Below are 26,902 nucleotides of genomic sequence, written 5' to 3' on the forward strand. Positions count from 1 at the left end.
GCTTTAATTTTATGAGAGGAAATCTCTACTCAAAACCTCCCAGTCTCTGACCTCGTGGCAAGGAACCCTGGTGTCCTCTCACTTTGGCCCTGTTTCAAAGCACATTCCCAGGATGGGGAGCTGAGGGCAAGAAGCACGACAAGGCGGGCAGGGGGCGGAGGGCAGGCCTGCTGTGCTCCTGGTGGCCTTCACGTTGGCCTGTGCGGCAGCAGTACCTTCCCTCAAGGAAGAGGTGAATAGGGCAGGGTTTAGAAGGAACTGGCATGTCAGGCATTATTAATGAGGGCAGTAAATCATCCCCCTGTTGGACACTTATCTTTCAAAGAAGTCCAGATTTCTGAGGATCACGTGAAGCAAAGAGGACTGTGCAGTTAAAAGACAGGAATTCTGAAAAGCTAAAAACAAAGTTTTCCTAGCAGGGCCGGGGGACGGCGAGGTTCATTTCAGGTAAAGAGGTAGAACTCTGGTGCACAGCGTGGTCCCCACCTGTCCTCTCCTGTTCCTCCAGGAGCTGCAAGTCTTCACAGCGGAATGTGTATTGGCCGCTGTGAGGAGGAAGGATGCTGGGGTCCAGCTCAGACTCAGAACCTGAGGCTCACTCAATGTCACCCCCCGTTTACGCTGCAGAAACTCGACACACAGGATAAACCGGGAGAGAAAGCTGAGAGGACAGCAGCCGCCCCCCCCCCCAACTTATTACCCCCATTTCAGTACTGACAAAACTGGTGTCCTAGTCTTGGGACTGGAAAATGCTATCCATCAGAGTCAAGTCCCTAAGGAAATAAAGGGGTCATGGTCAGCTTCCAGAAGCTTCCAGAAATCCTTATTTCCCTGGCCACTTTGGTAAGGAATGTCTTCCGTGTTGCTTACCCTCTCACCACAGCAATTCCTAGGGAACTGATGTGCCCCCAAGTCGCTGAACACTTTGCCTGCGTGGGCCGTCTGGAGCCCCTCAGGGCCTCCCTGTCCTGGCCGACAGGCACTTGCTGGAGCTCCTGTGGAGAACAGCTGTTGGAGGAAGGACGGTTTACCCGAGCATCTGCAGGTGCAGAGCCCTGGAAGGCACTCAGCGGCAGTCAAAACTAGTCCAGCTTGAGCTTCCTGCCCCATTAGCCCGGCAGGCAAGCCCTCCTGGCAGGGCAGGTTGATAATTTAGTGGGTGGGAGCCCCGAGGAAACAGAGCCGTCCTGGAACGGACACACAGTTCCTTCTCTTCCCTTTGTTCTCCCCTGCCCGTCCACCCTGCCTAAGAAAAGCCCAAACTGAGTAAGTGACACAGATGGTTTACTTCTGGGGAGACTATGGGGATCTGGGATGGGTGAGGGGATCTAGGTGGTCTTGGGTCCCTTTAAAATACATGAAAGAAGTGGGGAGGGTATAGCTCAGTGGTAAGTGTGTGCTTAGCAGGCAGGAAGTCCTGGATTCGATCCCCAGTACCTCCATTAGAAAAAGAAAAAAAAAATAGAATACATCCAAGAGCAACTTTAGCTATAAGCCTTTATACGACCACATGTTCGAATTCTGCCTGGTACAGATTTTCCAGCAAAAGCTCTTTCCATCAGATTCTTCTGTCAACTGTGTTTGGCTTTTTTTTTTTCCTTCCCCTAAACCTCCCCTTCCCCCAGCCCATTGAGTCTTAGATTTGGGTTTAGCTGCATTGACTCTCTGTTCCAAATTTTGGCCTCTAACTGAAAGGTGAAACTTTGCTTCTGTTTCTCAATTTAATTACGGGTGAGCATCTCTGCTTCTAATTATGGTCTTAAGTAGAAAGAAGGTACACGTTCTAGTCTGCAAAATCTATAGGGTTCTATAATTAACTGTGTTCAAATGTGCTGTTTATATTTGACTATTTCTGTCACTGCCCAAATGTTCAGTGACACACTATTGACATTTGTAAAGTGTCACGCTATATAAATGCATTTGTGGCTTGCAGTAAAAATTATACTTTTGCAGTTGAAGCTTGACACTCTAGCAAGGCCTCACCATAAGAACGTTCTTCCTTTATTCAAAAGAAGGTATAGACTCTGGAGTTGAACAGAGTTGGAAATGTCTTGATTTCACCCATTTTTACGTTTGACTTTGGAAAAGTGATTCATCTAGAAAACAGACGTAATAGTATCCGCCTCACAGAGTTGTTACAGCAGTAAATAAGGTCCCATACAGCAAGCCCTGAGCCCGGCCCCCCGCACAGGAAGCGCTTACCAGCACCGACCCTGGTTTACACGGTGCTTTTCAAGGCACCTGGTGAACGACTCTATCACACACAGATGGCTGGGCCCCTCTCCCCGAGAGACTGTTCCATACGTCTGGGTGAGGTCCATTAATCTGCATTTCTGATAACCTCCAAGGTGGTGCTGCAGCTGCCTGTCCACAGACCACACTTTTACATTGCACTGATTTAAAAGATCACCCAGCTTTTTCAAACATAATCTTTTTATTTTCATGTCATTGAAAGACTTGTGAGCAACAGGCTGCTGGATGCTGGGGCAAGTCGTTTACAAAGGAGTTTCTAATGTAAAACAGGTAATTCAGATAAAAGCCACCTACTATTAAAGACTAAAGCTTCCAGATGATTAAGCGCTTACATCATACACCTACAAGGGAGAGCACATTTTGAGGTTGGTGGGTGTGCATATTGAACTTTTTTTTTTTTAAAACCATCTTTTCAGGTATTCCAAACCTCTAGAACCAGGACTTTTCTCGCAACCTTTCTTAAAGAAGCAGTTTAGATGAGGAGAAGGTGAAAAACTTATTAGTGTGTTTGAAATAGTCTATTTCAGAAGCAAATTATTTAAAACTTTATAAAGCCAAACAGCTAAAGAAAATCAAAAACTCAGTTACCACTGAGCCAGATGAGTGCTTCAAGCATCCTGTGAGCTTTCTGTTGAATTGTGATGAAGCACTAGAAAAATTAAAATTCAAAAAAGTGAAACAAAAGAAAAAAGAAAACTTCCCAAAATACCGGTTTAGTGTCTAATTCTATAGTGAACATAAATGCTATTTAGGTGGTAGTGGATGATTCTGAAATTAAGATCCATTTACAATTTTAGAAATAATTATAACACATAGCTGTCAGTGCTTATAAAATGTCTTGTTATTTAGTTGCCGTAACATCATAGAAGAATGTTGTGGCCTTGACACATTGGCTAGACTCTTTAAGTCAAAGGAAGGGGGAAAGCTTACAGTAATTATATGAGTTATTTCCTGAGTTAATTCCTCAAAAGGATGTACTACATTTAATGGCAGTCATTTCTACCAGGCTTCATCCAAAGTAATTTATTTGAAAACCTCTCACAGGGATAGGGCTGTGGGGCACCATTTTAATAACTGGATGCATAATTTGTGCCACTGCGTGCATGTATCATTTCACCGAGCACATGATTATGAAGTCAGCTTGACAGAACAGGGCTTCACTGCAATAGAAGATGTGAATATGGGCAGGGAGTTAATTTCCTCCAGCTTTCAGCATCCCAGCCCTGCTTTCTTGACATCTGAGCCGCACCAATCATGTTGGCATGTGTCTGTTTTCTTCACTGTTGGCACAGCACAGACGTTCAGGCTGGGCACTGGACTTTTTAGTTGATAAGCGAAGACCACACAGTTAGAATCTCTTCAGTGGTGTCCAGTGGTCTGACACTTGATTGTCTTGAGTAAGTATGTTCTTTGGAACACCAATCTGCTACCTACATTACCTTGTGTTACATGCAGGCGGTACAGGGTCTTAAAATAGTCCAGTGCTAAGAATGGGGAATAGTTTTCAGTACTGAATCAGAATTAAAATAAAAGGGTAAGTCAGCGCCTAGCTAGTTGAAACAACAGCAATAATCAGAGTCTATTTCTTTCCCCATCAACTCTTTTAGCAAAAATGCAGTGATCGTGTTTGGCTGCATTTTAATTCCTCTCAACTTTTATGTCCACATGAAATTAATGAACATTCCAGCTCTGCATAAAAGTGAAGAGATGGGGGTGGGAACCACTTAGCCAGATAGACAAAGCTCATTTATATTCAGGCTTTGGAACCCTTATTTGAATTGGAACCCTTATTTGCTTATGGGTATTTCTTTTGGGCACCCAGTTTATATTTAATGTTCATTCCAAATGTGATTTAAAAATGATTGGTGGCAATGCAATGGGTTTTCAAAGGTGGACAGGAAAGGGTGTAAGGGAAGAAACAGAGGGTCTGCTAATCCAGCAGTCAAATAACTGACCCATGAGTAATTATAAGTTGGCTGAGGTTGTGGAAACAAGACTGCCCCTCATGTGATGGCAGCCTCCAGTCTCCTTTGTAGTTTTTGGACATGAGGCAATGAGCCAAATGTTCTGTCTAAACTGTTTGGGAATTGCTTTTAAGTTCGGCCCTCTTGGAAAGGTATTAAGTGACAAGTTGTTTCAGTGCCCTCAAATGGCACAAGAGCCCCAACAAATCAGAACCTAAATTAGAACCGTGGGCTCAGAAGTGGTTCTAGACTGGTTTTCTCTCCCCATCCAATGCTGTATCAATGTATTCTCTTTAGTAACACCTCTGTGGCAGGAAGAGCTATCTGAAAGGTTCCTTCTTGCCCACCTCTGTGTCTTCTTTAAACCCAACATGCACACTTTTGGGGTTTTATGTGAAGGATTCAGTAAGTCTGTTGTTTCATGACCCAGCAATTTCTTCCTGTCCAAGTCCAGTTTCAAGCCATAAACCTATGAAGCAAGCCCTGTGGTGGTAGTGCCTATTATAGGCTCTCCATAAAAGGTATCATCCGTAATCTACTGAAGATGATTTACAGTGATGATGTAAGGAGCCACTGTCTCCATCCCTGTTATCCCTAGGGAGAGCCACCAGATCCAGCAAAGTCCTTACTGAAATACCACACCCTTCTGTTCAGAGGTAACCCTTACAGACAGTATACAGATATTCTAAAAAACAGAAAAGGCCTTCCTGTCCATATAAAATTTGAAAATCACTGCCTCTCCATTATGGAGATTAACAAAACATATTCAAATTTTCCAAAGATCGGAGCTGTTCTCCTGTAAAGAGATCTGTTCAACTTTTAACTCAGCCTTTCCCCCAGTTTTCTGACCATGGGACACTTTGAGAATGCAGCTAAATACTTTCTACGTTTCATCTTTCAAGGGCTCGCAAAAATATAGCAGGTGATTTTCCTGTTTATTGCTTTTCTTTAGGGGGAACTGCTAAGTATCAGCCATTTACCTAAATAACACAGTCCATGGTTATGCCACCCAACCCTTCAGCTTTAGAATCCAGCTGGCATTTTAGAGGGAGCCTCAAATGCATCGATAGAACATTTTTTAAAAAATCAGAATTGTAATGTATTAATTTATCAGGAGATTAACCCAGTTATTTTTGTTTTAAGAAGGGCGCATTTTCTCCCAATGGGAAGATCCACAAAAAAGGTCAAATTATAACCACCAGTTTCCTTGGCGAATATAAAATTAAAGCAAAAGTTGATTGCATGTCCTGAACAGCTGTCAACATCCAGTTGCCAAAACCTTTGTACATGTCTGCACTAAAGGACAGGTACATCCCAGAAACTGGACACGGCTGCTCCTGAGACAATGCCGGAGATTTGCCTAAACAAAGATAACAGACGCACGTACTCTTCTTAAATACTTTAATTTTTTTTTCTCTTGCCCCTTCTTTCATTTTCTACCTTCTAGGTTCCACCTCTGTGAATGTATTTTGGGTATTTCTTGAGGTAGGCAAATCTACATCAAATGTCTGTATAATCAGTTTCTTCATGTACTAGTTTTATACATTAGTTATTGACATCTCTGTCTTCTTGATGAGGATTCTGTTTCTTTATTTTATTTTCCTTTAAATTTTGTATCCCTCAGGATTTATTTCACAGAAAACAGAAGTCATTCTAGCTATTTCAAGCAGAAAGGTTTCACATAGGGAAACAGGAATTTAAAAAGTCACTGGTGGGGAGGGATAGCTCAGTGGTAGAGTGTGCACTTATTAGCATGCACAAGGTCATGGGTTCAATTCTTAGTACCTCCATTTAAAAAACAAAGCTAATAAATAAATAGACTTAATCACCTCTCCCCAAAACAAAAAAAAAATTTTTTTAAGTTATTGGAAGAGCTGAACACAGAATCTAGGCTGCAGTTCCACACATGCCTCCCTGAACTAGATAAGATTAATGTCTTTTTACTGAGGCTTAATTTTACATGCAATTCACTTTTTAATGTGAATAATAAGTTTTCACAAATATATATACAGTTACATAACCATACACTCTTTTCAATAAAACAGTTCCTTCACTCGCAGAATTTCTACCATGCCCCTGCCTCGTCCCTCCTAGCCCCTTGTAACCACTGATGTTTCTGTTTGTGTTTTCTAGAATGTCGTATAAATCGAATCAATCTTTTGTGTCTGACTTAGCTTAATGCCTTTGAGATTCATTCCTGTTGTGGCCATTAGTAGTAGTTCAATAGTTTTTATTACTAGGTAGTATTTCATTGTATGAATATACCATGTGTTTACCCGTTCACTAGTTGATGGACATCTGAATTGCTAACAGTTTTTGGTGATTATGAATAAGGCTGCTGTGAAGATTCATGTGGAGTTCTTTGGTCATATGTCTTCACTTCTCTCGGGTGAATATCTAGGAGGGGGCTGTTCGGTCGTATGGTAAGAACTGTCAGAACTTTTTCAGAGCAGCTGTACCATCTTGCGTTCCCATCGGCAGTGTAAGAGAGCTCTGCTTGTTCCACATCTTCAGTACTTGGCGCCGTCAGCCTCCTGGGTAGAGTCTTAGCCTAGGCTTCCTGATCCCACAGCATGATCCCTTCCAGACTTGCTACTGCACAGCCAGCCCCATGCCTGTCTCCCTGTGGTAGAACAATGACATACATGTTTGGATCTACTAACTGGTGAAGTCTAGGACGAAGACAGCCTCCAGTGTTGAGCTGAACATGATGATGGCTGCGGAGAGATCACTGATCCTGGTCTTGACTGGCACTGGGTTTCTAAATAACACACAAACACAATGTTTTATGGTTCTCGCTCAGGCTTTTTGATCACTCCATGGAAGGATTTAAAAATTGGGAGTTCATGACCATTCACTGCTGGGGTGAACGAGCTGCCGGTGACTGGATCCTGGAAGTTTACGATACTCCCTCTCAGCTGAGGAACTTCAAGACTCCAGGTGAGAACTTGCTTTCTCTAATCTGATTTACTGTAAAGAAAAATGATGGAGTATATTCTGGCTGAGGATGTGTTTCACATTCGTGTATCAACCTTTAACTTTTTTTTTTTAATCGAAGTGTACTTCATCTACAACGCTGTTAGTTTCTGGTGTACAGCACAGTGATTCAGTCATACGTATATATGTACATTTTTTTTCTTATTCTTTTTGGTTATTACAAGATATTCATATATCAACTTTTTCCTTTTTCATGTGCTCCTGTGCATTGATTTGTCTGCGTGTACTCCAGTTTTTGAGATTACCATTAGAAAAGTAACAATTAAGGACAAGAACTAAAGAATAAATACTTAGGTATATAAGGTAAAACATGACAGCTGTTGTTTGATGTTTCAGAATATATGATCCACATCTCTAACCAGCTTCCTTTACTTTCTTTGTCAGTAATCAAGCCAGCCTTGTCTACCTGCAATGGATTAAGTTTCATGGTTATAAGAGGAGACAGATTTCCTTGGTTATCTTTTTTCTGAATTTAAGTTTCAGCGTAGGCAAGACTTTGAGCGTGGCCTACTGGTTACCACTAAAGAGAATGAATGATAGGATTCTGCCTTGCGTGAGACCAAGAACTAAGCAGAGAGAAAACTTTCCCGATATGTGAACCGTGGAAATTAATGATGTTCACAGACTTCTTTTCAGGTGGTCTCAGACTCTGCTGCCACTATGGCCTATTTCCTTCTTCTTTCTAAGGTATGGGGCTTGTTTGTAACATAAGATGAGGAAAAGTACAGACGCAGCACTGGGGGAGAGACTGAATCATTTCTGCAGCAGCCTGTGTTGCCTTTGATGGAGTCCTAAGTAGTACTTGGCTCAGGAGCCAGTGACCTGTTTGATAACTGCCCCAGCTTCCCCGCCCAGCCATGACACATCTTTCAATCATCTCTTAAGTTCAAGCTTCTCAATGCTCTGTCCAGTCCATCTGCAGAGGAACCAGGCTGAAGGGAGGTTTTGGGACTGATGTCCAATTCTAGTCCTTTCCTGATCATAGACTAAATTAACCCAAGCATTCTGTAGTTAATCATAAGGGTATGTATCATTCAAATACTGTGGGTTGCATCAGGCCAAAGAAGCAAACAGCAGAATGATGAGGTGAAGTGACATTTGCCAAACTTTTGCCCACCAGTCAGGAAAAGTTACTCATTCTGGGAGATCCATTTTGGACCACATTTTAGCCTTCTCTTCTCCCTTATTCCGTGACGTAGTTCATCTGTGTTGCCACAGTGGTCCCATATGCAGGGAAATCAAACCCAGCAGGGTGGCAGGGTCACAAGGAATCAGGATGAGAGTTTTGTGGAAGAGTATAAGTCCAGCTCACCACCAGCATGCACTGTGGATAGAATGGTTGCCAAGTTTTTATTCAGAAATCAGATGTTTGTCAAGGCAGAGTTGATAGAAAACATTCAAATAAACTAGACCCTGGTTTGTAGACAATTTTCACTTGTTCGTGATCAGCTTAGTTCCCGGGACCTTCCTCTCTCCTTCCCTCTTCTTTTCAGGACATCCTTCTTGCTCATGCTGTGGAGATGCCCTCTGCCCTGGCCCTCGGGCAAGGGCAGGCATGGTGACTGGGTGGGGCTGCCCTGACCAAAGGGCAACCCCCTGTTGATCCATCAGGAGGTGTCAGTATAGGGCTCTTCTGTCTCAAAAGATCCCAGAGAAATAAACTGTCCAAATGTGGCAGCTGTGTATCAGCGGGGGTGCAGCCTACGGTACAGACATAAAGAGTGCATTATCTGTTGAGAATATACAACCATTGTAAAGAATGTCAGTGATAAAATGCTCCTCCCCACAAGAACAGACTGCCTGCCTTGGGGCATACGAATGGTGGACCTGGGGTTTGCGTGCTCAATGGTGAGAGGCTATGAAATAAACCTCTCTGCCCTCAAGGAGTTCAGAGTCTATCCAGAAGTTACTGTGATTATCTGTGTTAAAAGCTTTCTGCAGTTCTCCAGATCACCTAGAGTTGTCTATCTCACACCACCGGCCTCTCCTTATACTATTTAAATGTTTGCATTTAACTCCAGTCACCTTCCATCTTAGAGATGTCCTTTTGTGCCAGAAGAGAGGTACCCTAATGCTATACAACCTGGGGTCAGGAGGCTTTAGTAGAAACTCATGGTCTTTGGATATCTTTTCTTCAACCAACCTTCTAGTTCAGGATTAGACACAACTTTTCTCTGTGTGTTTGTGTGTTTCTATCATTGTTCCTATGGTGTACAGGCCTCTGATTAATGAAGGATTTCTTCAGTAAGCTACTTGGAATTCAGTTGGAGATGTAAAATCTTCTGGCCCAATTAAGTGGTAGAATCATTCCCAAGTATGGAGGTTCCTGGCTCCAAACTGAGTCTATATTTATTTATTATGTCTTCCCAGTAGTTTATTATTAAAATACATACTAAGGATTTTTGGAGGGTGTTTTTGCTATTGTTTTTGTTTCGTTGCATATTTAATCTATCTTAGATTTCCTATCTTGGGCAGATTGCATTTAAGTGTCAGCAGGCAGAATGGATTTTCCTCATTCTGCATTTCCACTGCTATTTCTTACCAAGATGTTGCGGTATCAACTGCAAAATCTCCTACAGAATTTAGCAAATGGAAAAAGTGATATGGGAGGAAAAAATTGGTGGCCCAAATATGGCAGCACGTGGTGTGGACTGTGGTGGATATTCTACAGAATTAAAATTACAAAATAAGTGAAAAATAAAGAGATAAATTGCCTGGCAAGGATATTGCCAGTGGGCTTATGATGTACTTTAGAAATGGCACAACAGGAGATAATCAGTTATGAGTCAGCACTCTTTAAAGCACTTACAAGGGTAAATTTTTAGATCCAAAATAATCTTAAGTTAAATGAACCAGGTTTTAGAGTGACTGATGGATTGAATTTCCCATAGTGTCCTTGTGTTATATGCCCCATTTGTACACTTGAGAGATGCCACAAGAAAAACAGGTTCTCTCTGCATTGCTGCTTAAAGGCAATGCAATAGGTCATTAATTTCAAGTAGTCATTCATTTCTTGACACTACTTAATATCTACCCTTTGAAATCCTGAGACTGAACAGGACTCTAATTGTGAATAGCTTAGTCATTAACAAGTGAGTCCAAAGAAAAGCTGGCAGAGGACAAACCAAATATAAACCAGTGTGTGCTGGCCCAATACAAATGTCAGAAAACAATGAATGTGGCCCAGAACATGTTCATTTTTAAACCTCATGTTCCTAAACTCCTAGAAATGAACAGGAAGGCAAAATTATATAATAGTCTAAGAATGCGAGATTTGGATACAGAATTTTTTTTTAATTGAGAGATAACTGACATACTAGTTTCAGGTGTACAACCTAATGATTTGATATTTGTATATATTAGGAAATGGTCACCACAGTAAGTCTAGTTAACATCTATCACTTAACATAGTTATAAATTTTTTTTCTTGTGATGAGAACTTTTAAGATCTACTCTTTTAGCAACCTTTAAATATACAATACACCATTATTAACTATAATCACCATGGTATACCTTACATCCCAGGACTTAAATACTTTTTAATTGGAAGTTTGTATCTTTTGATCCCTTCTACCTATTTCACCCACCCTCACCCACTCCCTGTCTCTGGCAACCACCATTCTGTTCTGTATCTCTATGAGCTCAGTTTTTAAAAAAATTTTTTAAGAGTTCACATATAAGTGAGATCATGCCAGTTTTTGCCTTTCTCTGTCTGACTTCACTTAGCAGAGTGCTGTGTTTTCACAAATGGCAAGATTCCCCTGGCCAATTAATATTTATATACATATAAACATATAAAACATATATATACACACACACACACACACACACGAATGTATACATATATATACATACATTTCCTTTATCCATTCATCCATCAATGAACATTTGGGTTGCTCCTTTGTTTTGGCAATTGTAAATAATTCTGCAGTGAACATGTGGGTGCATGTAACTTAAGAGTTTTTTCATTTTTTTTCAGATTAATAACCATAAGTGGAATTTCTAGATTATATAGTAGTTTTCTTTAATTTTTTGAGGAACTTCCATACTGTTTTCCATAGTAGCTGTACTAACTTACATTTCCACCAACAGTGTACAAGGGTTCCATTTTCTCCACATCCTTACCATTTTTTACTTATCTTTTTGATAATAGCCATTCTAACAAGTGTGAAGTGATATCATTGTGGTTTTGATTTGCATTTCCCTGATGATAGTGATATTGAGTACCTTTTCATGTACCTGGTTGGCCATCTGTATTCTTTAGAACAGTTTATTTAGATCCTCTGCCTCTGTTTAATCAGACTGCTTCTACTGCTATTGAGTGGTATGAGATTGTATATGTATTTTGGATATTACCCCTCATCAGATAAATGATTTGCAAATATTTTCCGTAAGTTACCTTTTCATTTAGTTGACAGTTTCATTTGCTGTTCAGAAGCTCTATAGTTTGATGTAGTCCCACTTGTTTATTTTTGCATTTGTTGCCTTTGCTTTTGTTGTCAAATCTGAAAAAAACAAATGACCAAGATAAATGTCAAAAAGTTTACCACTTATGTTTTCTTCTATAACTTTTATGGTTTCAGGTCTTACATTTAAATCTTTAAGCCATTAAGAGTTAATTTTTTGTGGATGGTGTTAGATGGTGGTCCAGTTTTATTCTTTTAAAAGCATGTGGTTGTCCAGTTTTCTAACACCATTCATTGAAAACTGCCTTTCCCCCATTGTATATTCTTGGCTCCTTTGCCATAAATTAGTTGACCATATATGTGTGGGTTTATTTCTGGGCTTTCTGTTCTGTCCATTTATGTGTCTGTTTTTATGTGAATACCATACTGTTTTGATTATTATAGCTTTGTAGTATAGTTTGAAATCAGGGCACATGATACCTCCAGCTTTGTTCTTTCTCAAGACTGCTTTTGCTAGTTGGGGCCTTTTGTGATTCCATACAAATTTTAGGATTGTCTGTTTTATTTCTATCTAAAATGCCTTTGAAATTTTCCTAGGGATTGCAATGAATTCACAGCTTGCTTTGGGTAGTATGGACAATTTTACAATATTGATTCTAACCCATAAGCATGGAATATCTTTCCATTTACTTGTGTCTTCAATTTATCAATTTCTTATAGTTTTTAATGTACAGGTCTGTCACTTTTTTGGCTAGATTTATTCCTAGATATTTTATTCTTTGGATGCAATTGTAAGTAGGATTACTTTCTTAATTTCTCTTATAAGTCATTATTAGTATAAAGGAATGCAACAGATTTTTGTATGTTGACTTTGTATCCTGAAACTTTACTGAGTTTGTTGCTTAGTTCTACATTTTTTGTGGAGTCTTTAGGGCTTTCTATATATAGTATTATGTCATCTGCAAATATCAACAGTTTCACTTCTTTCTTCCCAATTTGGATGCCTTTTATTTTTTTCTCACCTATATCCTTATTCCTGATCTTTATTATGTTAATGTATTTTCCCTCTATACCCACTTTGTTTAGAGTATCTTAAATGGATGTTGAATTTTGTCAGTGCTTTTTTGCATCCGTTGACTTATTTGTATGAGTTTTAGCCTTCATTTTGTTACTGTGGCAAATTACGTTGATTGATTTGCAGATGTTGAACCATCCTTTCATCCCTGGAATAAATCCCATTTGATCATGACGCGTGATCCTTTTAATGCACTGTTAGAGTCAGTTTGCTAATATTTTATTGAGGATTTTTGCATCTATCAGGGGTTTTCTTTTCTTGTGGTATCCTTGTCTGCTTTTCCTTTCAGGGTAATGGCCTACCTCATAAAATGAGGTTGGAAGTACTCCTTCCTCTTTCTTTTTTTTGGAAGAGTTTGAGGAGGATTGGTGTTAATTCTTCTTTAAATGTTGGGTAGAATTCACTAGTGTAGGTGTCTGATCCTGGACATTTCTTTGTTGGGAGGTTTTTGAATACTGATTCAATCTTTTTATAGCAACTGGTCTGTTCAGATTTTCAATTTCTTCAGGATTCAGTCTTGGTAGGTTGTATGTTTCTAGGAATGTACCCATTTCTTGTAGATCCTCCAATTTGTTGGTGTATAATTACTGATAGTAGTCTTTTATGATCCTTTATAATTCTACAGTATCAGTTATAATGTCATCTCTTTCATTTCTGATTTTGAGTCTCCCAAAGATTTTTCAATTTTGTTTACAGCCCTATAGAACTGGTAAACATAAGACCCACTAGCCACTGGAGCCAGCAACCTAGAGGTGTCCCCTGGGTGCCATCTGAGGGTACAAGCTCCTTTCTTGTTGGTAGCCACAAGCTGGAGCAGGCCAAAGGAGGACACCCAGATGGCTCCACAAGCCTCCATCTTTGAAGAGTATTCAATAGGCCCTTAGCTACATGTTAAATTAGATGCCTGCCCCTTGGGCCAGTGTGTTAGGATAAACAAATAAGCCTGTTTCACAGAAAGTCTGGTGCTTTTCAGTCGACTGCCTCTGCACAGCACCCAGGGGCGAGAGTCCACGCAGGTGAGCCCTTGAAGAACTGCTCAGTTCACTATAGCCTTGTGGGGCTCGTGGACACAAGCCTCGTTGGCTTTCAAAGTTACATGTTTTGGGGACTCATCTTTCAGGTGCAGGTCTTAAACGTTGTGGTACCTGCTGTGGGGTTCAAACCTTTTGCTCCACGGGAAGAAGCTGGGTGTTTTGAGTCCCCTCCCGATTGTGAGTCAAAGCACTGGGGGAGGGGGTTTATGGCAAGATGTATCTAAGCTTCTCCTACCCATTTTAATTTGGGGTTTTCTCACTTGCCTGATGTGTAGGAGCCACTCAGCTAGATTGGGGGAGGGGGGATTGTTACACATGTGGCTGTAGATTCAGCAAGTTTATGGGGAGACGTGAGTGCAGGATCTTCCTATATGATCATTTATATCAGAACCCCCAAATGAGTTTTAATATCAATCTGTCATCTTACTGCCCTTGGGAAAGTTATCAACCTCTGTGCTTCCCTTTCCTCATCTTTATATTGGGAATACAAGTACCTATTTCCCAGTTGTTGTGAACACTGAATGGAATAAAACTGACTCAGCATATAGTAAGCACTTATTAAAAAGAAGCATCAGCTTGATGGTGATTATAGATGCTAATAGATCAATTAGCTGACACCTGAAGTTCGCCACTCTGTGGGCTGACAGAGCCCAACCTCAACCTTGCCTGGATTCTCTGTATTAGATCATTCTGGGGAGGGGTTCTAAGGTGGGGAAAAGGGTGTCCTGTCCTGTCTTCCTGCCAGCATTTTTTAATGGTTTTGTCTTGATCATTTTTACTTACAGTTGACTCTTTTATATGAATCTCATTACGCTTAATGATCAGGAGACAGTTGTTTTTTGTTTGTTCATTTACTTTTTGCATTAAAGACTTTAGTTTTATAAAGCTAGGAAATAAATGAATAAATGAGGACAAAAGCAAAATGTTCCTTGAGAGCCTGCTATCCAAAGGAGGTAAAACACTTCCCTCATGTCTCCAGGCTCCCTTGACCAGAAAAATGCTCTAATACAACACTGTCTAGTAGAACATTCTGCTGGTGGTAGAAGGGTTCCTATATCTGTGCTGTCCACTGTAGTGGCCACTAGCTACTTACGGTTACTGAGCCCCTGAAATGTGGTTAGTGTGACTGAGGAGCTGAATTTTTAAATTTTCATTAATTTAAAAGTAAATAGACAAATGCAATCTAGTGGCTAACACTGGATAGCACAGGTCTGTGGGATAATAAGAATACATCATTCTAAGACTGAATGACTGATTCAGGAATCAGGTGGAACAAAGTAGTTGTTTTAATCTTTTAAGTGATAAACAAGTAAGATAATACCAAAAACTTTTCTTAATAAGACCTTTATAGCTAGAAAAACAAAGCCCTCGGTACAATTCTAGGATTCTCTTAAATATCCCCTAATTTGAAATTCAGCTCTTCTTTTTCATCTTTTTTTATTGAAGTATAGTCAGTTTACAATGTTGTGTCAATTTCAGGTGTACAGCACAGTGCTTCAGTCACACATGAACATACATATATATTCGTTTTCATACTTTTTCACCATAAGCTACTACAAGATATCGAATATAGTTCCCTGTGCTATACAGTATAAACCTGTTTATCTGTTTTATATATATCAGTCAGTATCTGCAAATCTCAAACTCCCAATTTATCCCTTCCCATCCACTTCTGCCCTGGTAACCGTAAGTTTTGTCTTCTATGTCTGTGAGTTTGTTTCTGTTTTGTAAATAAGTTTGTCCTTTTTTTGGTTAAGATTCCACATAAGAGTGATATCATATGGTATTTTTCTCTTTCTGGCTTACTTCACTTAGAATGACATTCTCCAGGGTCATCCATGTTGCTGCAAATGGCATTATTTTATCATTTTTTATGGCTGAGTAGTATTCCATTATATAAATATACCACAACCTTCTTTATCCAGCCATCTGTCGATGGACATTTAGGTTGTTTCCATGTCTTGGCTATTGTAAATAGTGCTGCTGTGAACACTGGGGTGCAGGTATCTTTGAATTAAGGTTTCCTCTGGAGATATGCCCAGAAGTGGGATCACATGGTAAGTCTATTTTTAGTCTTTTGAGGAATCTCCATACTGTTTTCCACAGTGGCTGCACCAAACTACGTTCCCACCAACACCGTGGGAGAGTTCCCTTTTCTCCACAGCCTCTCCAGTATTTATTGTTTCTGGACTTTTGAATGATGGCCATTCTAACTGGTGTGGGGTGATAACTTCATTGTAGTTTTGATTTGCATTTCTCTGATAGTTAGCAATATTGAGCAATTTTTCATGTGCCTGTTGGCCATTTGTATGTGTTCATTGGAGAATTGCTTGTATAGCTCCTCTGCCCATTTTTGGATTGGGGTTTTTTTTCTTATTTAGTTGTATGAGCTGTTAATATATTTTGGAAATTAAGCCCTTGTCTGTCTCATCTTTAGCAATTACTTTCTCCCATTCCGTAGATGGTTGTTTTGTTTTGCTTATGGTTTCCTTTGCTGTGCAAAAGCTTGTAAGTTTAATTAGGTCCTATTTGTTTATTTTTGCTTTTATTTCTATTGCTTGGGTAGACTGCCCTAGGAGAACACTGCTGAGATGTATGTCAGATTAATGTTTAGCCTATGTTTTCTTCTAGATTTATTGTGTCTTGTCTTAGGTTTAGAAATTCAGCTCTTAATCCAGCAATCTGAGATAATTGCTGAGTAGATTAAGGCTTATCTTATGGTTGTGCTCAATAAATACATGGTATATGAGTTACTAAATAGTTAATTCTGCAACTGGTGGAAAATGCGTTTCTAGTCCTGTATCTGATGCAATAATTCATATGAATCTGTTGCCCACAATTCTCCTCTTGCTTTTTCTGCAGTGAGAAGGAATTAAAGACGTTATAAAGCTCAAATGGGAATGTCTGATAGTGATATGCTTTCATTATTCTTTCCCAAGGTAAATTGAAAGAATGGTCTTTGGTCCTCTATGGCACCTCCGTGCAGCCATACTCACCTACCAATGAGTTTCCTAAAGTGGAACGTGTCCGCTATAGCCGAGTCGAAGACCCCACTGATGACTACGGGACAGAGGATTATGCAGGTGAGCTGGCTTCCTATGAGGAGGCAGGCTAAGGGAAAAAAAGCTCATGCAGCATACCACTATGCAGACATAAACTTCTACACATGTTCTGGTGTATTTTATTCCATCTTCCTTTCTATCCTTTTTCTTCAAAGCTAAAATCACACTATCTATATTCACATCCTTTTTTTTCCCATTAGAGGTATTAAGAGCATATTTCCCTGTTGTCAAATATCCTTAGAACACGTATTTAAAAGACGGCATAATATTCCATCCCATGATTGTATTATAATATAGTTAATCCATAATCTGGGATGTGTAGCTTGCTTAAGAGTTTTATACTATTTTTTTGAAAAGATTTCAATGAATATCATTGTCTGTCTGACTATATCTATTTCTTTAGAATAGGGTTCTGTTCTAAGAATTATTGCATCAAAGGGAATAATCAGTTTTAGGGCTTGTGTATGTTTGTTATGTTGCTTTCCAGACAGGATGTACCAGACTACAAGATGTACTCATTCCTGCCAGCATCTAGTGGAAAGCAAAGAAGTTTAAAACACAAAAATGTTTAGATTGCTAGTAAACATTTTTTTTCCTTTGTAGTTCTCTGAATTAAGTATGACTGTCTTTTACCTACTTTTCTATCCAGAGTGCCAGCAATTTTCTTATTTATGAGAACTCTTTGTACTTTGACTCTCACGTTGTCTCATATTTGCTGAAAGTGTTGTCATCACTTGCTTCCAAAATAGTTTTTGTTTTGTATTGTTTTGCCAGAAAAACAAAATTGGAGCATAGGGTCTATAGCTTCAGATAACATTTGTAATTTTTTAAAGAATGTTTATTCTTTAAAATCAGCTATAAATATTCACATGCATATGTTTTTGAAATCTGATTTTTACATTTGGCCATTAATTCATCTAGAACTTATTTTGGTTTGTACTATGTAGTGGGGAAGTGAAGTTCTTTCTTGTATTTTACAAGTAGACTAACAATGACTGAGTTGCTATCCCTTCTTTTATTACTTTATGATGTTTCCTTTATAACATTATAGTAAGTTCTTATACCAGGGTGTCTTCTGGTACCACCTTTTCTGATTTATCAATCTACTAATTCTTAATCCAGTAGTAGCCATACTATATCTTAACATCTGTTGAACATTGGCTTCTTGTTCTCATAGCAATTCTTAAGTTTCCTCTTTAAAAGTATCATTGGAACTTAGTTTGGATTAAGATGCAACCTCGTTGGAAGAATTGTTTTTACAAATACAATCTTTCCGTCTAAAACATAGACCATGTCCCATTTTACTGAAATCTTTTAATTTTATGTAGTTATTTTTGTTTGTTAGTGTTATTTTTATATATTTTGGGTCCTGTCGCTCCTGTAGTGGAAAACAGTCCATATTGTCTAACTACCATATGCTGTTATCTAGGGTATCTGTTGGTATCTAGGGTATCTATTGGCTGTTGCATGTTTCTCTCACCTCTAGCCATTCTGCTTAACTATATTAATTTATGTATTTTAGTGTTGATTTTCTGAGGCAGTTCAGGTCTTCTAGACATATGCTCTGCAAATTATTTTTTCTCTTTTCCCAATGTATTTTTGATTCTTGTCTTGTTGCATTGGCTACCATCTCCAGAAGCATTCACTCTTTCTGGGAAATGATATATAACATTGAACAAAGCTGCTCCTACTAGAGAACTATTTGTAAATAGCAGCTGAATGTACCTTTAGACGAGAACTATCCTTTTCCTGCAGCTCTGATTCTTTTTTTAACAGAATATTTTGAAAATGCATGTGGTTCCTTTTACTCTAAACAGGTAGTCTCCCATTATCAATAATAAGCTTAGATAACTCAGACCAATTGAGCTAACAAAAGCTAAATTTTGTTTGATTTTTTTTGTCTTATAACATTACTATTCATATTATAACTAGCAAACTAATTTGTCTTATCCGATAGGACAAAGTATACCCCAAAACATAAGTGGAGTATAATAGTAACCTACTGCTATGTGACTTATGGTATGTTTCCAATTCAAATTTTGATAATGTTAAAATTCTGAACAGTTAGTTATACCTCTTTGTGGTTTTTCTCACTACATCTCCAAAATGTTCACATTGGCACTTGTGAGAGAACAAAGACAATTATTTCATTATTACCCAGCAACCCAAAATGCTAAACTGCATCTGGGACAGTTTAAGATTATGAAAGAAACAGCACAACACAGTGAACTTGCCATACAGAGCCTTTTGGCACATATGAAAAATAAATGGTTTGGGTTTTTTTTTAATTATAGGAATCATCTGGTGAAAATTTAGGGCCACCCATGATTCCTCTTCTCTGGAACTGTGATTTTTCACCTTCATTAAGAAGTCAGCCTGTCTAGAGGCACAGATGGCATTATCATAACCAGATCCCTGTACTATTTCGTTGAATTCCAGGGACTGTGAGACCCACAGCTGGCTAAACTTCAACCCTTACAGAGCAGACACACTCTCCTTGTGTACCACAATAGACAGCAAGTTATACTAGCTGTGGAATTTAATTTAGAGATCAATTTTAAGGCTTTTGAGAAAATAGAGATAAATAGTGTTGTTAAATGACTTGCAATTAATCAGAAATATATTTCAAGTCTGCAGCATTTTGAAATGACTCTTTTCCGTTCAGATCAAAAGGTCATGATTTACCACCCCTAAGTAGGAGACCTGGACTAAGGAGCAGGACCTCTGTTGACCCCAGCTCCCCTAGCTGCTCCCCCAGCCGTATGATACTGGGCAAGCCACTCTAACTCTTGGAAATTTGTTCTTGTCTGTAATAGGAGGATGTTTGACTACGAGATTTTTCAGTAAGTCATTCTCCCCCACTTCTACCATTTTATGTTTCAATTTAGTAACTGCAGAACATAGTCCTACAATGACTGAAGGAGACTGAGTTTCAAAAGCAAGTCCTTTTGACTAAAATAAGTATGGGTCAAGACATTTCTGGCACCCTTGACTTAACTTTTTGTACAGCTCTTGCACTGTTTATTGCTAGTTAAAATCATACCAATTTTCAATGAGAAAGAGCTTGAAGGTTAGGAGACCAAGTGGCTCAAAATACGGAACCCAAGGGAAAAAGGGAGAACTAGCCCATGTCATTAGACAACTTGTCATCAGTCACAAAATAGCTCCATCTTTCTGGCTTTCCCCCGCCTGCCTCTGCATTCTCTCTAGCCCTTTACAAAAGAATACACAGCAGGGGCGATTAGGAACCTTCATCGCAGGTCTGGAATTCTTTAAGCTTGCTTGCATCTTTGAAATTTATGTGTGGTTTTCTTTTGTTTAGTTGCCCACTGGCGTACGGATAGCATGAAATTTTAAATCCATCATCTGTGCCTGAAGTACCTGCATTGTAATCTAAGACTAGATGCTGATAAAGTTGTGCCAGGTGCCATAATGCTGTTTCTTGCTGGCTACAGTATCTCAGAGGTAGTCAGTGGCTTTAATGACCTTGGATGAGACAGGCAATCTGGTCCGGGCACTGAATAATAACCCTTTATGCTTTCCTGTCAACAGTGTAACTTCTCATTTTTCTATAAATCCGCCATTTTATCATTATGCATATTTAATTGCAGTCAAGTTTTTTTCCCACTTGCTGCAGTGGCATTGTTCATCTGAATTCTAAAATATTTGTCATCTCCCTCAAGAAGATTAGTCCAAGGCGGTCATAGGTACTTTGTAAAATCCTAGTCAGGGCCTGGTCTTCATTCTTTTTACTTAGGTAAATGAGGCTTTTGCCCCCAAAAGTCAAGATTTCATCTCTGTGGCTCACAGCCACATTGAACATTCTACCACACTGCATTTGAAACCCTTGAAGAAAACTCTCACTGCATAAAATGGGGGAAAAGCCTATTTTATACTAAATTCAAGGTAAAGCTGCTCTGTTTTAAAATCATTTTTTCCAAGTGTTGTTCTAATTACTTTTGGAAGGTCCCTGTGACCCTGAGTGCAGTGAGGTGGGCTGTGATGGGCCGGGACCGGACCACTGCAATGACTGTTTGCACTACTACTACAAGCTGAAAAACAACACCAGGTAAGAGAAGCCACGTGAGCCCCCGCAGCGCACCCTCCCCACCCCAGAAGTTCCCACAGGGTCACCACGGGGCACACTGTGTCTCCCGTGTTCTCCCACCAGCACCAAAGCACAGAAAGGATGCTGCCGCGCAGGCCCCCCGCCTCACTGTGTCAGCCGGAACGGTGAAACTGAATTACAAAACACGAAATGGACTTGTGTGCTAGGAAACTGCAAACAGCTTTCCTCACATTTCAGAGGATGAGGGCGAGGGCCCAGCAGTGCCCGTGCCTGGTCTTCCCCTCTAGACCTGGCTGTCCCGTGGGCGTTTGATGCCGCAGCCGCATCTGCCCTTCACGAAACTGCCAGTACACAAGCCAAATGGACGCTTTTCCGAGTTCCCCGACGTGCAAGCCCTCAAGGTGGCAAACCTGCTGGTCCCTGCTCACTCTCACTACTCAGCTGTGGGCACTGAGGCTCGGACCCTGTGCCTCTGAGCCCCTGGCTTCGGCCTCAAGTGTCAGTATCCACAGGGAGGGCCGTGGACCAGTGACTGCCCATCAAAGATGATGCTCTTCTGGGCATGTCTCTCTCAGCCCTACCACCTCTCCCAGAAAGAAACTCACTGTGGGGCAGTAACTTGCAGTACATCCACACCCAGGCACAGGCACAGGGACGTCCATGCCGGAATTTAAATTCCTTAAAGGGAAAGGCCCTTGGCTACCTGAGCACCTCTCATGATCTCCCAGACTCCCAGCAAATGTCTGACGTTTAATTGGTACTCAGTAAATACTTGGATGAATAAATAAAGCCTGGCCATTCAATTATGAGCCAACAAGGAAGTTATTTTTTTAGTTGACCATAAACAACATAAATTTAAGAGTTATATTAATTTAGACAATCACCACCACCACCCTTATACAAACTGGTCCATGACAAACAACACACAAAAATAGAAGTAACCCCTTATTGGTGATTTTTCACACAAAATCCTGGCTCCTATATGTTTTCCCTTCAACCCAATAGCACAGTCGTCTTCTTGAGACTTAGTTTCTAACCATCATTCTTCCCCCTACAATTTTTTTAAATTGAAGTGTAGTCGGTTTACAATGTTGTGTTAGTCTCTAACCACCATCCCCTTTAAAAAGCAACTGGAGGATGGTTTGGACCAAGACCTGCCTGACTGGGTGGCCTTGGTAGTATGTGCTGCAGTGCTGTGGCAGCACCTACAGAGGAGAAGGCTTTAACCCACAGGATTTGGCCCTTTGGATGTGGTGTTACCATCACAGTCTAAAAAGGATTTTGAGAGTGAGGACAGCTGTTGGCTCAGGACCGAGTCTCTGACGCTGCCTTCCTTTCTTATCATTCCACAACACAGGATCTGTGTCTCCAGCTGCCCCCCTGGCCACTACCACGCCGACAAGAAGCGATGCCGAAAGTGTGCCCCCAACTGTGAGTCCTGCTTTGGGAGCCATGGGGACCAGTGCCTGTCCTGTAAATATGGATACTTCCTGAATGGAGAAACTAACAGCTGCACCACTCACTGCCCTGATGGATCCTATCAAGACACCAGTGAGTTGATTCCAAAATCTAGTTTTGAGAGAGGAAATGTAAGGTTTTCACTTGAGTGACCTTAGGAGGGGTAGGCCTCCACCATGAAATCTAGGCCGTGCTTAATATCAAACGGGATCGAGCCAACTGTTAAGAGACCACTTTAGAACGGTTTTGTAAAAATGCCTGTAACTGCTTTGGGGCATCCTCAGGCGCATCCCCAGATTCAGTGATTTGCTAGGAGGATCCACAAGACAGTGTATAGTTGCACTCATGAACTCAAAGTGATGGCTTATTATTGCAAAAGGATGCAAAGTAAAGTCAGCAAAGGGAAAAGGCACATGGGACAAAGTCTAGAGGAAACCAAGTACCAGCTTCTAAGAGTTTTCTTCTTATACAGAGTGACACAGGGTGCCTTTCATTACCCCAGGAACAATCTGCGGCAGCATCTGTAGAATGTCGTCTACCGGGGTAGCGCTTTAGGGTCTCAGCACCAGGGCTGTGACTGGGATCTGGTCATGAAGGCACCCTGTGCCTGGCACATGCCCACATTCCAGACTCCTAGGAGGTAAGCAGGCAGCACCAACTATCTGGTTTGTACAGTTTAGGCACCAAGATCTATTCTTACCAGAGGGGTGGGAAACCTCATGAAATCCAACTTTCCAGTTATCAGCCACAGGCCAGCCTTGAGCAGGCTTTTAAAGGACAGCGCCAGGCCTGCTCTTCTGTGCCCACTAACCACAGGACCCAGGCCTGTATGGTATCAACAAGGTTAAAAAACATGGCTTTCATCTAAGTAGAGAAAGGAAACGTGTCAAAGACTTATTTAACCCATTAGTGAGAGAACCTGCAAGGTGATGTGATAAATGGGTTTAAAGACTATCAGGGAAAGGCAAAATGAAGTCCATTTGCTGAGTTAGACAAAACTGGGTAATTTCCTACTTGACGATTATGGTTAGAATTTTGGGGGGTTATTTTTTAAAATGGACAGAAATCATTTGCAACTTTGTCAAACAAAAATCTGTAAATGAATATGTAACTCCACAGAATTTGGGCCCTAATCAACAGTCATTAGTGAGCAAAGGTCCATTCCCTAGAAAATTCAACGATCACCTCCCTTTAGACAGTGCTTTGGGGTGGCTCTGCAAGGGGCTGTGGGTACCTTGCTTTATTTCTGAGTTCTCAATAATTTGTCTGAACAAGAGTGTCACACCATGATATATGATGACACTGAAATTCCATGTTTCTGCCCAGCCTAAGAAAGAAGAAAACCCAAGAGTTGTTTTTTAAAAACCAAGTAAGAATTTTCAAGTGGATGCTCTTGCTACGTAAGAAGACAAATTCCCTCGATTCAAAGGCAGGCATTCCTTTAGGAGGAAGATGGGGCTCTCGACCTACCCTTTAGAGCACTGGGTAGGGATTCCCCCGTAGTTTTTACTTTCCCTGAAATCTGGAACGTGAGCTGCAACTTGATGGAGAAAGGAGAAAATAAAGGATCTACAGAAATAGACAGTTTCCTTTGAGGAAAAAATTCAAAATTTTATCAAGAACGCTGAGCCTTGGAAAAGAAATTTGATTCTAGACAGTATACAATAGGATCAAGATAATTTAGAGAATCAGTTCTTTAGCCGGAGACTGGGTGGTGGATAGTAAGGATGGCTGTTTAAACAATTACTGATACAAGTGGTCTGTGCACCTCTCTCCTACGCAATTGCCTTTTGTTACAATTTCCTCCTTCAATGAGTCCATTTACATATAACAGTAATTACGTATGATCATGACTAGTAATAATTACTGCCAACGTATTTACAGTTCTCTTGAATAACATCAACTCCTCAAGACAAGATGAGAGGTGGGCATTATTTTAATATTTACTTAACAAATGCGAGAACAGAGACCATGAGCTTGCCCACTGGAAATGCTAAAAGCAGAACTCAAATCTAGATCCTCTGCCGTGTCTCGTAGTCTCAATGACGCTATCGGGGGAGACCATGTGATAATTACCAGAAGATTGTAAAGGACTTCATATTTCAAGTCATGGGGCTCAGGCTTGAGAAAGGAGATGGACCTCTTGCAGGGGATCTGTTAAAGCAGTGTTTCTCTGTGGAACCCCAAAGAGCACCACCATTGAAAGGGCAAAATCTGAGGAGCCTTCACTCAATTCTACACACTGCATCTCAGAAGGTATCAAGTCTCCAGAAAACTTTCACCTGAGGTCAAAGGACTTAATGTAACAAATCACCACTTACCGCTACTGAACAACAATGCACTTGCCATTTTTTTTCCCCGATAGGGGCCTGGTTGGCATTAAAGAGGAAAGCCAATATTCCTGGCATGTTTGTTCAGTCAAATATATTTCTAGTCCCCAGAATACAAATATTATGTGAAATATAGTATCATGTGTATCAATTCCACAGCTGCTATAAAGTGCAAGACCCTAGACTAGACAACGCAAGAAATAATGAACCTTACCTTGCAGTCTTAAACGTAGGTTCCTTGTCTAGCATGGTTCATCAGAGCAGTCCTTAAAGCTGTGAGCATGGGATCTACCGTTCCACTCCTCAATGGCTAGTGTTGCTTCTCAAAACTTACTAGTGGCATTGCCCTGCTTCATTAGTGAGATTTTTTTCACTGTAGGAAGTTAGGAAACCCTGCTTAGGAGAGAGAAGAGGAAGAAAATAAATAAACTAAGAATGACGGTGGCTGAAGTTCTCTTGTCTACAAAATGGTAGGTGTCACTAAGGTACTCCCTCATGCTACAGTCCCTACCTGTATCTGGTGGGCTGAGAAGTGACAGCAAATTGTAGGCTCTTCCTACAATTTTCTCAAGGCCTTGTGTACTATACCATACATTTGCCAACATTAGAAGATCTCTATGCTTTTATGGAATCCAGTTGACCAACTGATTTATAAGCTTTTTTTTTTTTTAACAGAGAAAAATCTTTGCCAGAAGTGCAGTGAAAACTGCAAGACGTGTACTGAATCCGACAACTGTACAGAATGCAGGGAGGGGTTAAGGTAAGAGAATGAAGTACTTCCCAATATAATTTTTTTTAAGTAAATAAATAACTCTTTTATAAGTCACCCTTGGGTTGACTCCCATTCAGACATTTGACTGCAATTCGCATTATCTCTGTCATTTTATGTGAAAAATCAGATGCCATCTTGGCTAAGGAAGGTTTATATACCAAATAAAATTTTCTTTAGAAAAGATGGCTCAAATACAAGTAAGTAAAAATGGCCACCAAAGAGGTTTTCTTCAGACTTTTTGACCAGCACTCAAGGATTACTGTGTAGGCAACACCGGTGAATTATATTTAATCCCCCTGATTGATTCCTTTGATGGTGGAAACTGTTACCTTATCTTCATTCTTTCTCTCCATGTAGCCAATCATTTTCTTATCTTCAGCACCTCAGGCTTGGTTCTGTTACGCTATGCTATGCACATAGATTTAATACCAGGAGATGTTTTCCTTGAATGGATGAGACTTGCTCATTGCTATAGCCAGGTAGTTGATAGATTTTGTGAGAGAACAACATGCAGCTCAAATGAACTAGGTAACCTCTTGATATCCAGAGAAAGTCAGGTCATCCTAGGTTGAGTGAGGAGTTGGATTTGGTTTACACAGTTAGAATTCTGCTCCATTCCATCCCTTTAAAGTATCAAATAGTACCTCCATTTCCACCTTGGATCAGAGGTGAAATACACAGGGTCCAGGCAGTTTCTAGGCAGTTAATTCTTCATAGTAATTAATATTGGAGCATCATTTTTGTTTAGGTTAATTATCTTTAGCTTTCCCCCCCTATAAATGCATTCAGTGGCAGTTTGCTTAGCACTTTTTATCTCAAGACTTCAGTTTTGATAAGTATCAGTCTAGTCAGCCTCCTAATTCTTTTTGGAAAAGGAACAGATTGGTATATAATAAAAAGGAAGATAAATGTGGGCTCAAATCTTTCTCCACCACTTATCAGCTGTGTGATCTTGGCCAAGTCATTCAGCCCCTCTGAGCTTCAGTTTTCTCATCTATAAAGTTGTGATAATGACCCTGATGTTGCTGGATTATGATAAGGATCAACTGTGATAACATATACAAAGCACTTATTTCCAATATCTGACACAGACTTGGTCCTTGAGAAATAAAAGATTATATTCTGTATTTCTTAGGGAACATTTTTTCATAGAGTAAGTTAGCCAGCGCTATCCAATAGCCACATTAAAAGATACAGCTGAAATATATTTTAATAAGATATTCTCTTTAAGCAAATTTAAATATATCCAAAATATTATTTCAACATATAATGTAAGACTCTCAGTGAGATATTTTACATCCTTTTTTGTTTGTAGGATCCAATCCTCGAAATCTGATTTGTATCTTACCTGTAGGGCACATCTCAATTCAGTGATTTTTTTATGAAAAATACTTGATCTGTATTTAGATTTTGTAAAATTTAGTTGAAGAAGTAGATTTTTATATAGCCAAGTGGTTCCACACTTACTCAAAAGTTTGCCAA

At 40.1% G+C, this 26,902-nt stretch overlaps 1 protein-coding gene across 2 annotated transcripts in view; it reads left to right on the forward strand.

The window, feature by feature from the left end:
• Positions 1–26,902, forward strand: part of PCSK5 (proprotein convertase subtilisin/kexin type 5) — a 413,695-nt gene that overhangs the window by 250,069 nt on the left and 136,724 nt on the right. For both annotated transcript variants that reach the window (XM_031449902.2, XM_010978064.3), the window contains exons 13-17: positions 7,021–7,157; positions 16,669–16,812; positions 20,758–20,860; positions 22,218–22,411; positions 25,324–25,408. In XM_031449902.2, the coding sequence (XP_031305762.1) occupies positions 7,021–7,157; positions 16,669–16,812; positions 20,758–20,860; positions 22,218–22,411; positions 25,324–25,408 (663 nt within the window). The remainder of the gene's footprint in view (positions 1–7,020; positions 7,158–16,668; positions 16,813–20,757; positions 20,861–22,217; positions 22,412–25,323; positions 25,409–26,902) is intronic.

The sequence above is a fragment of the Camelus dromedarius genome, chromosome 10 (assembly GCF_036321535.1).
Source record: "Camelus dromedarius isolate mCamDro1 chromosome 10, mCamDro1.pat, whole genome shotgun sequence".
NCBI lineage: Eukaryota > Metazoa > Chordata > Mammalia > Artiodactyla > Camelidae > Camelus > Camelus dromedarius.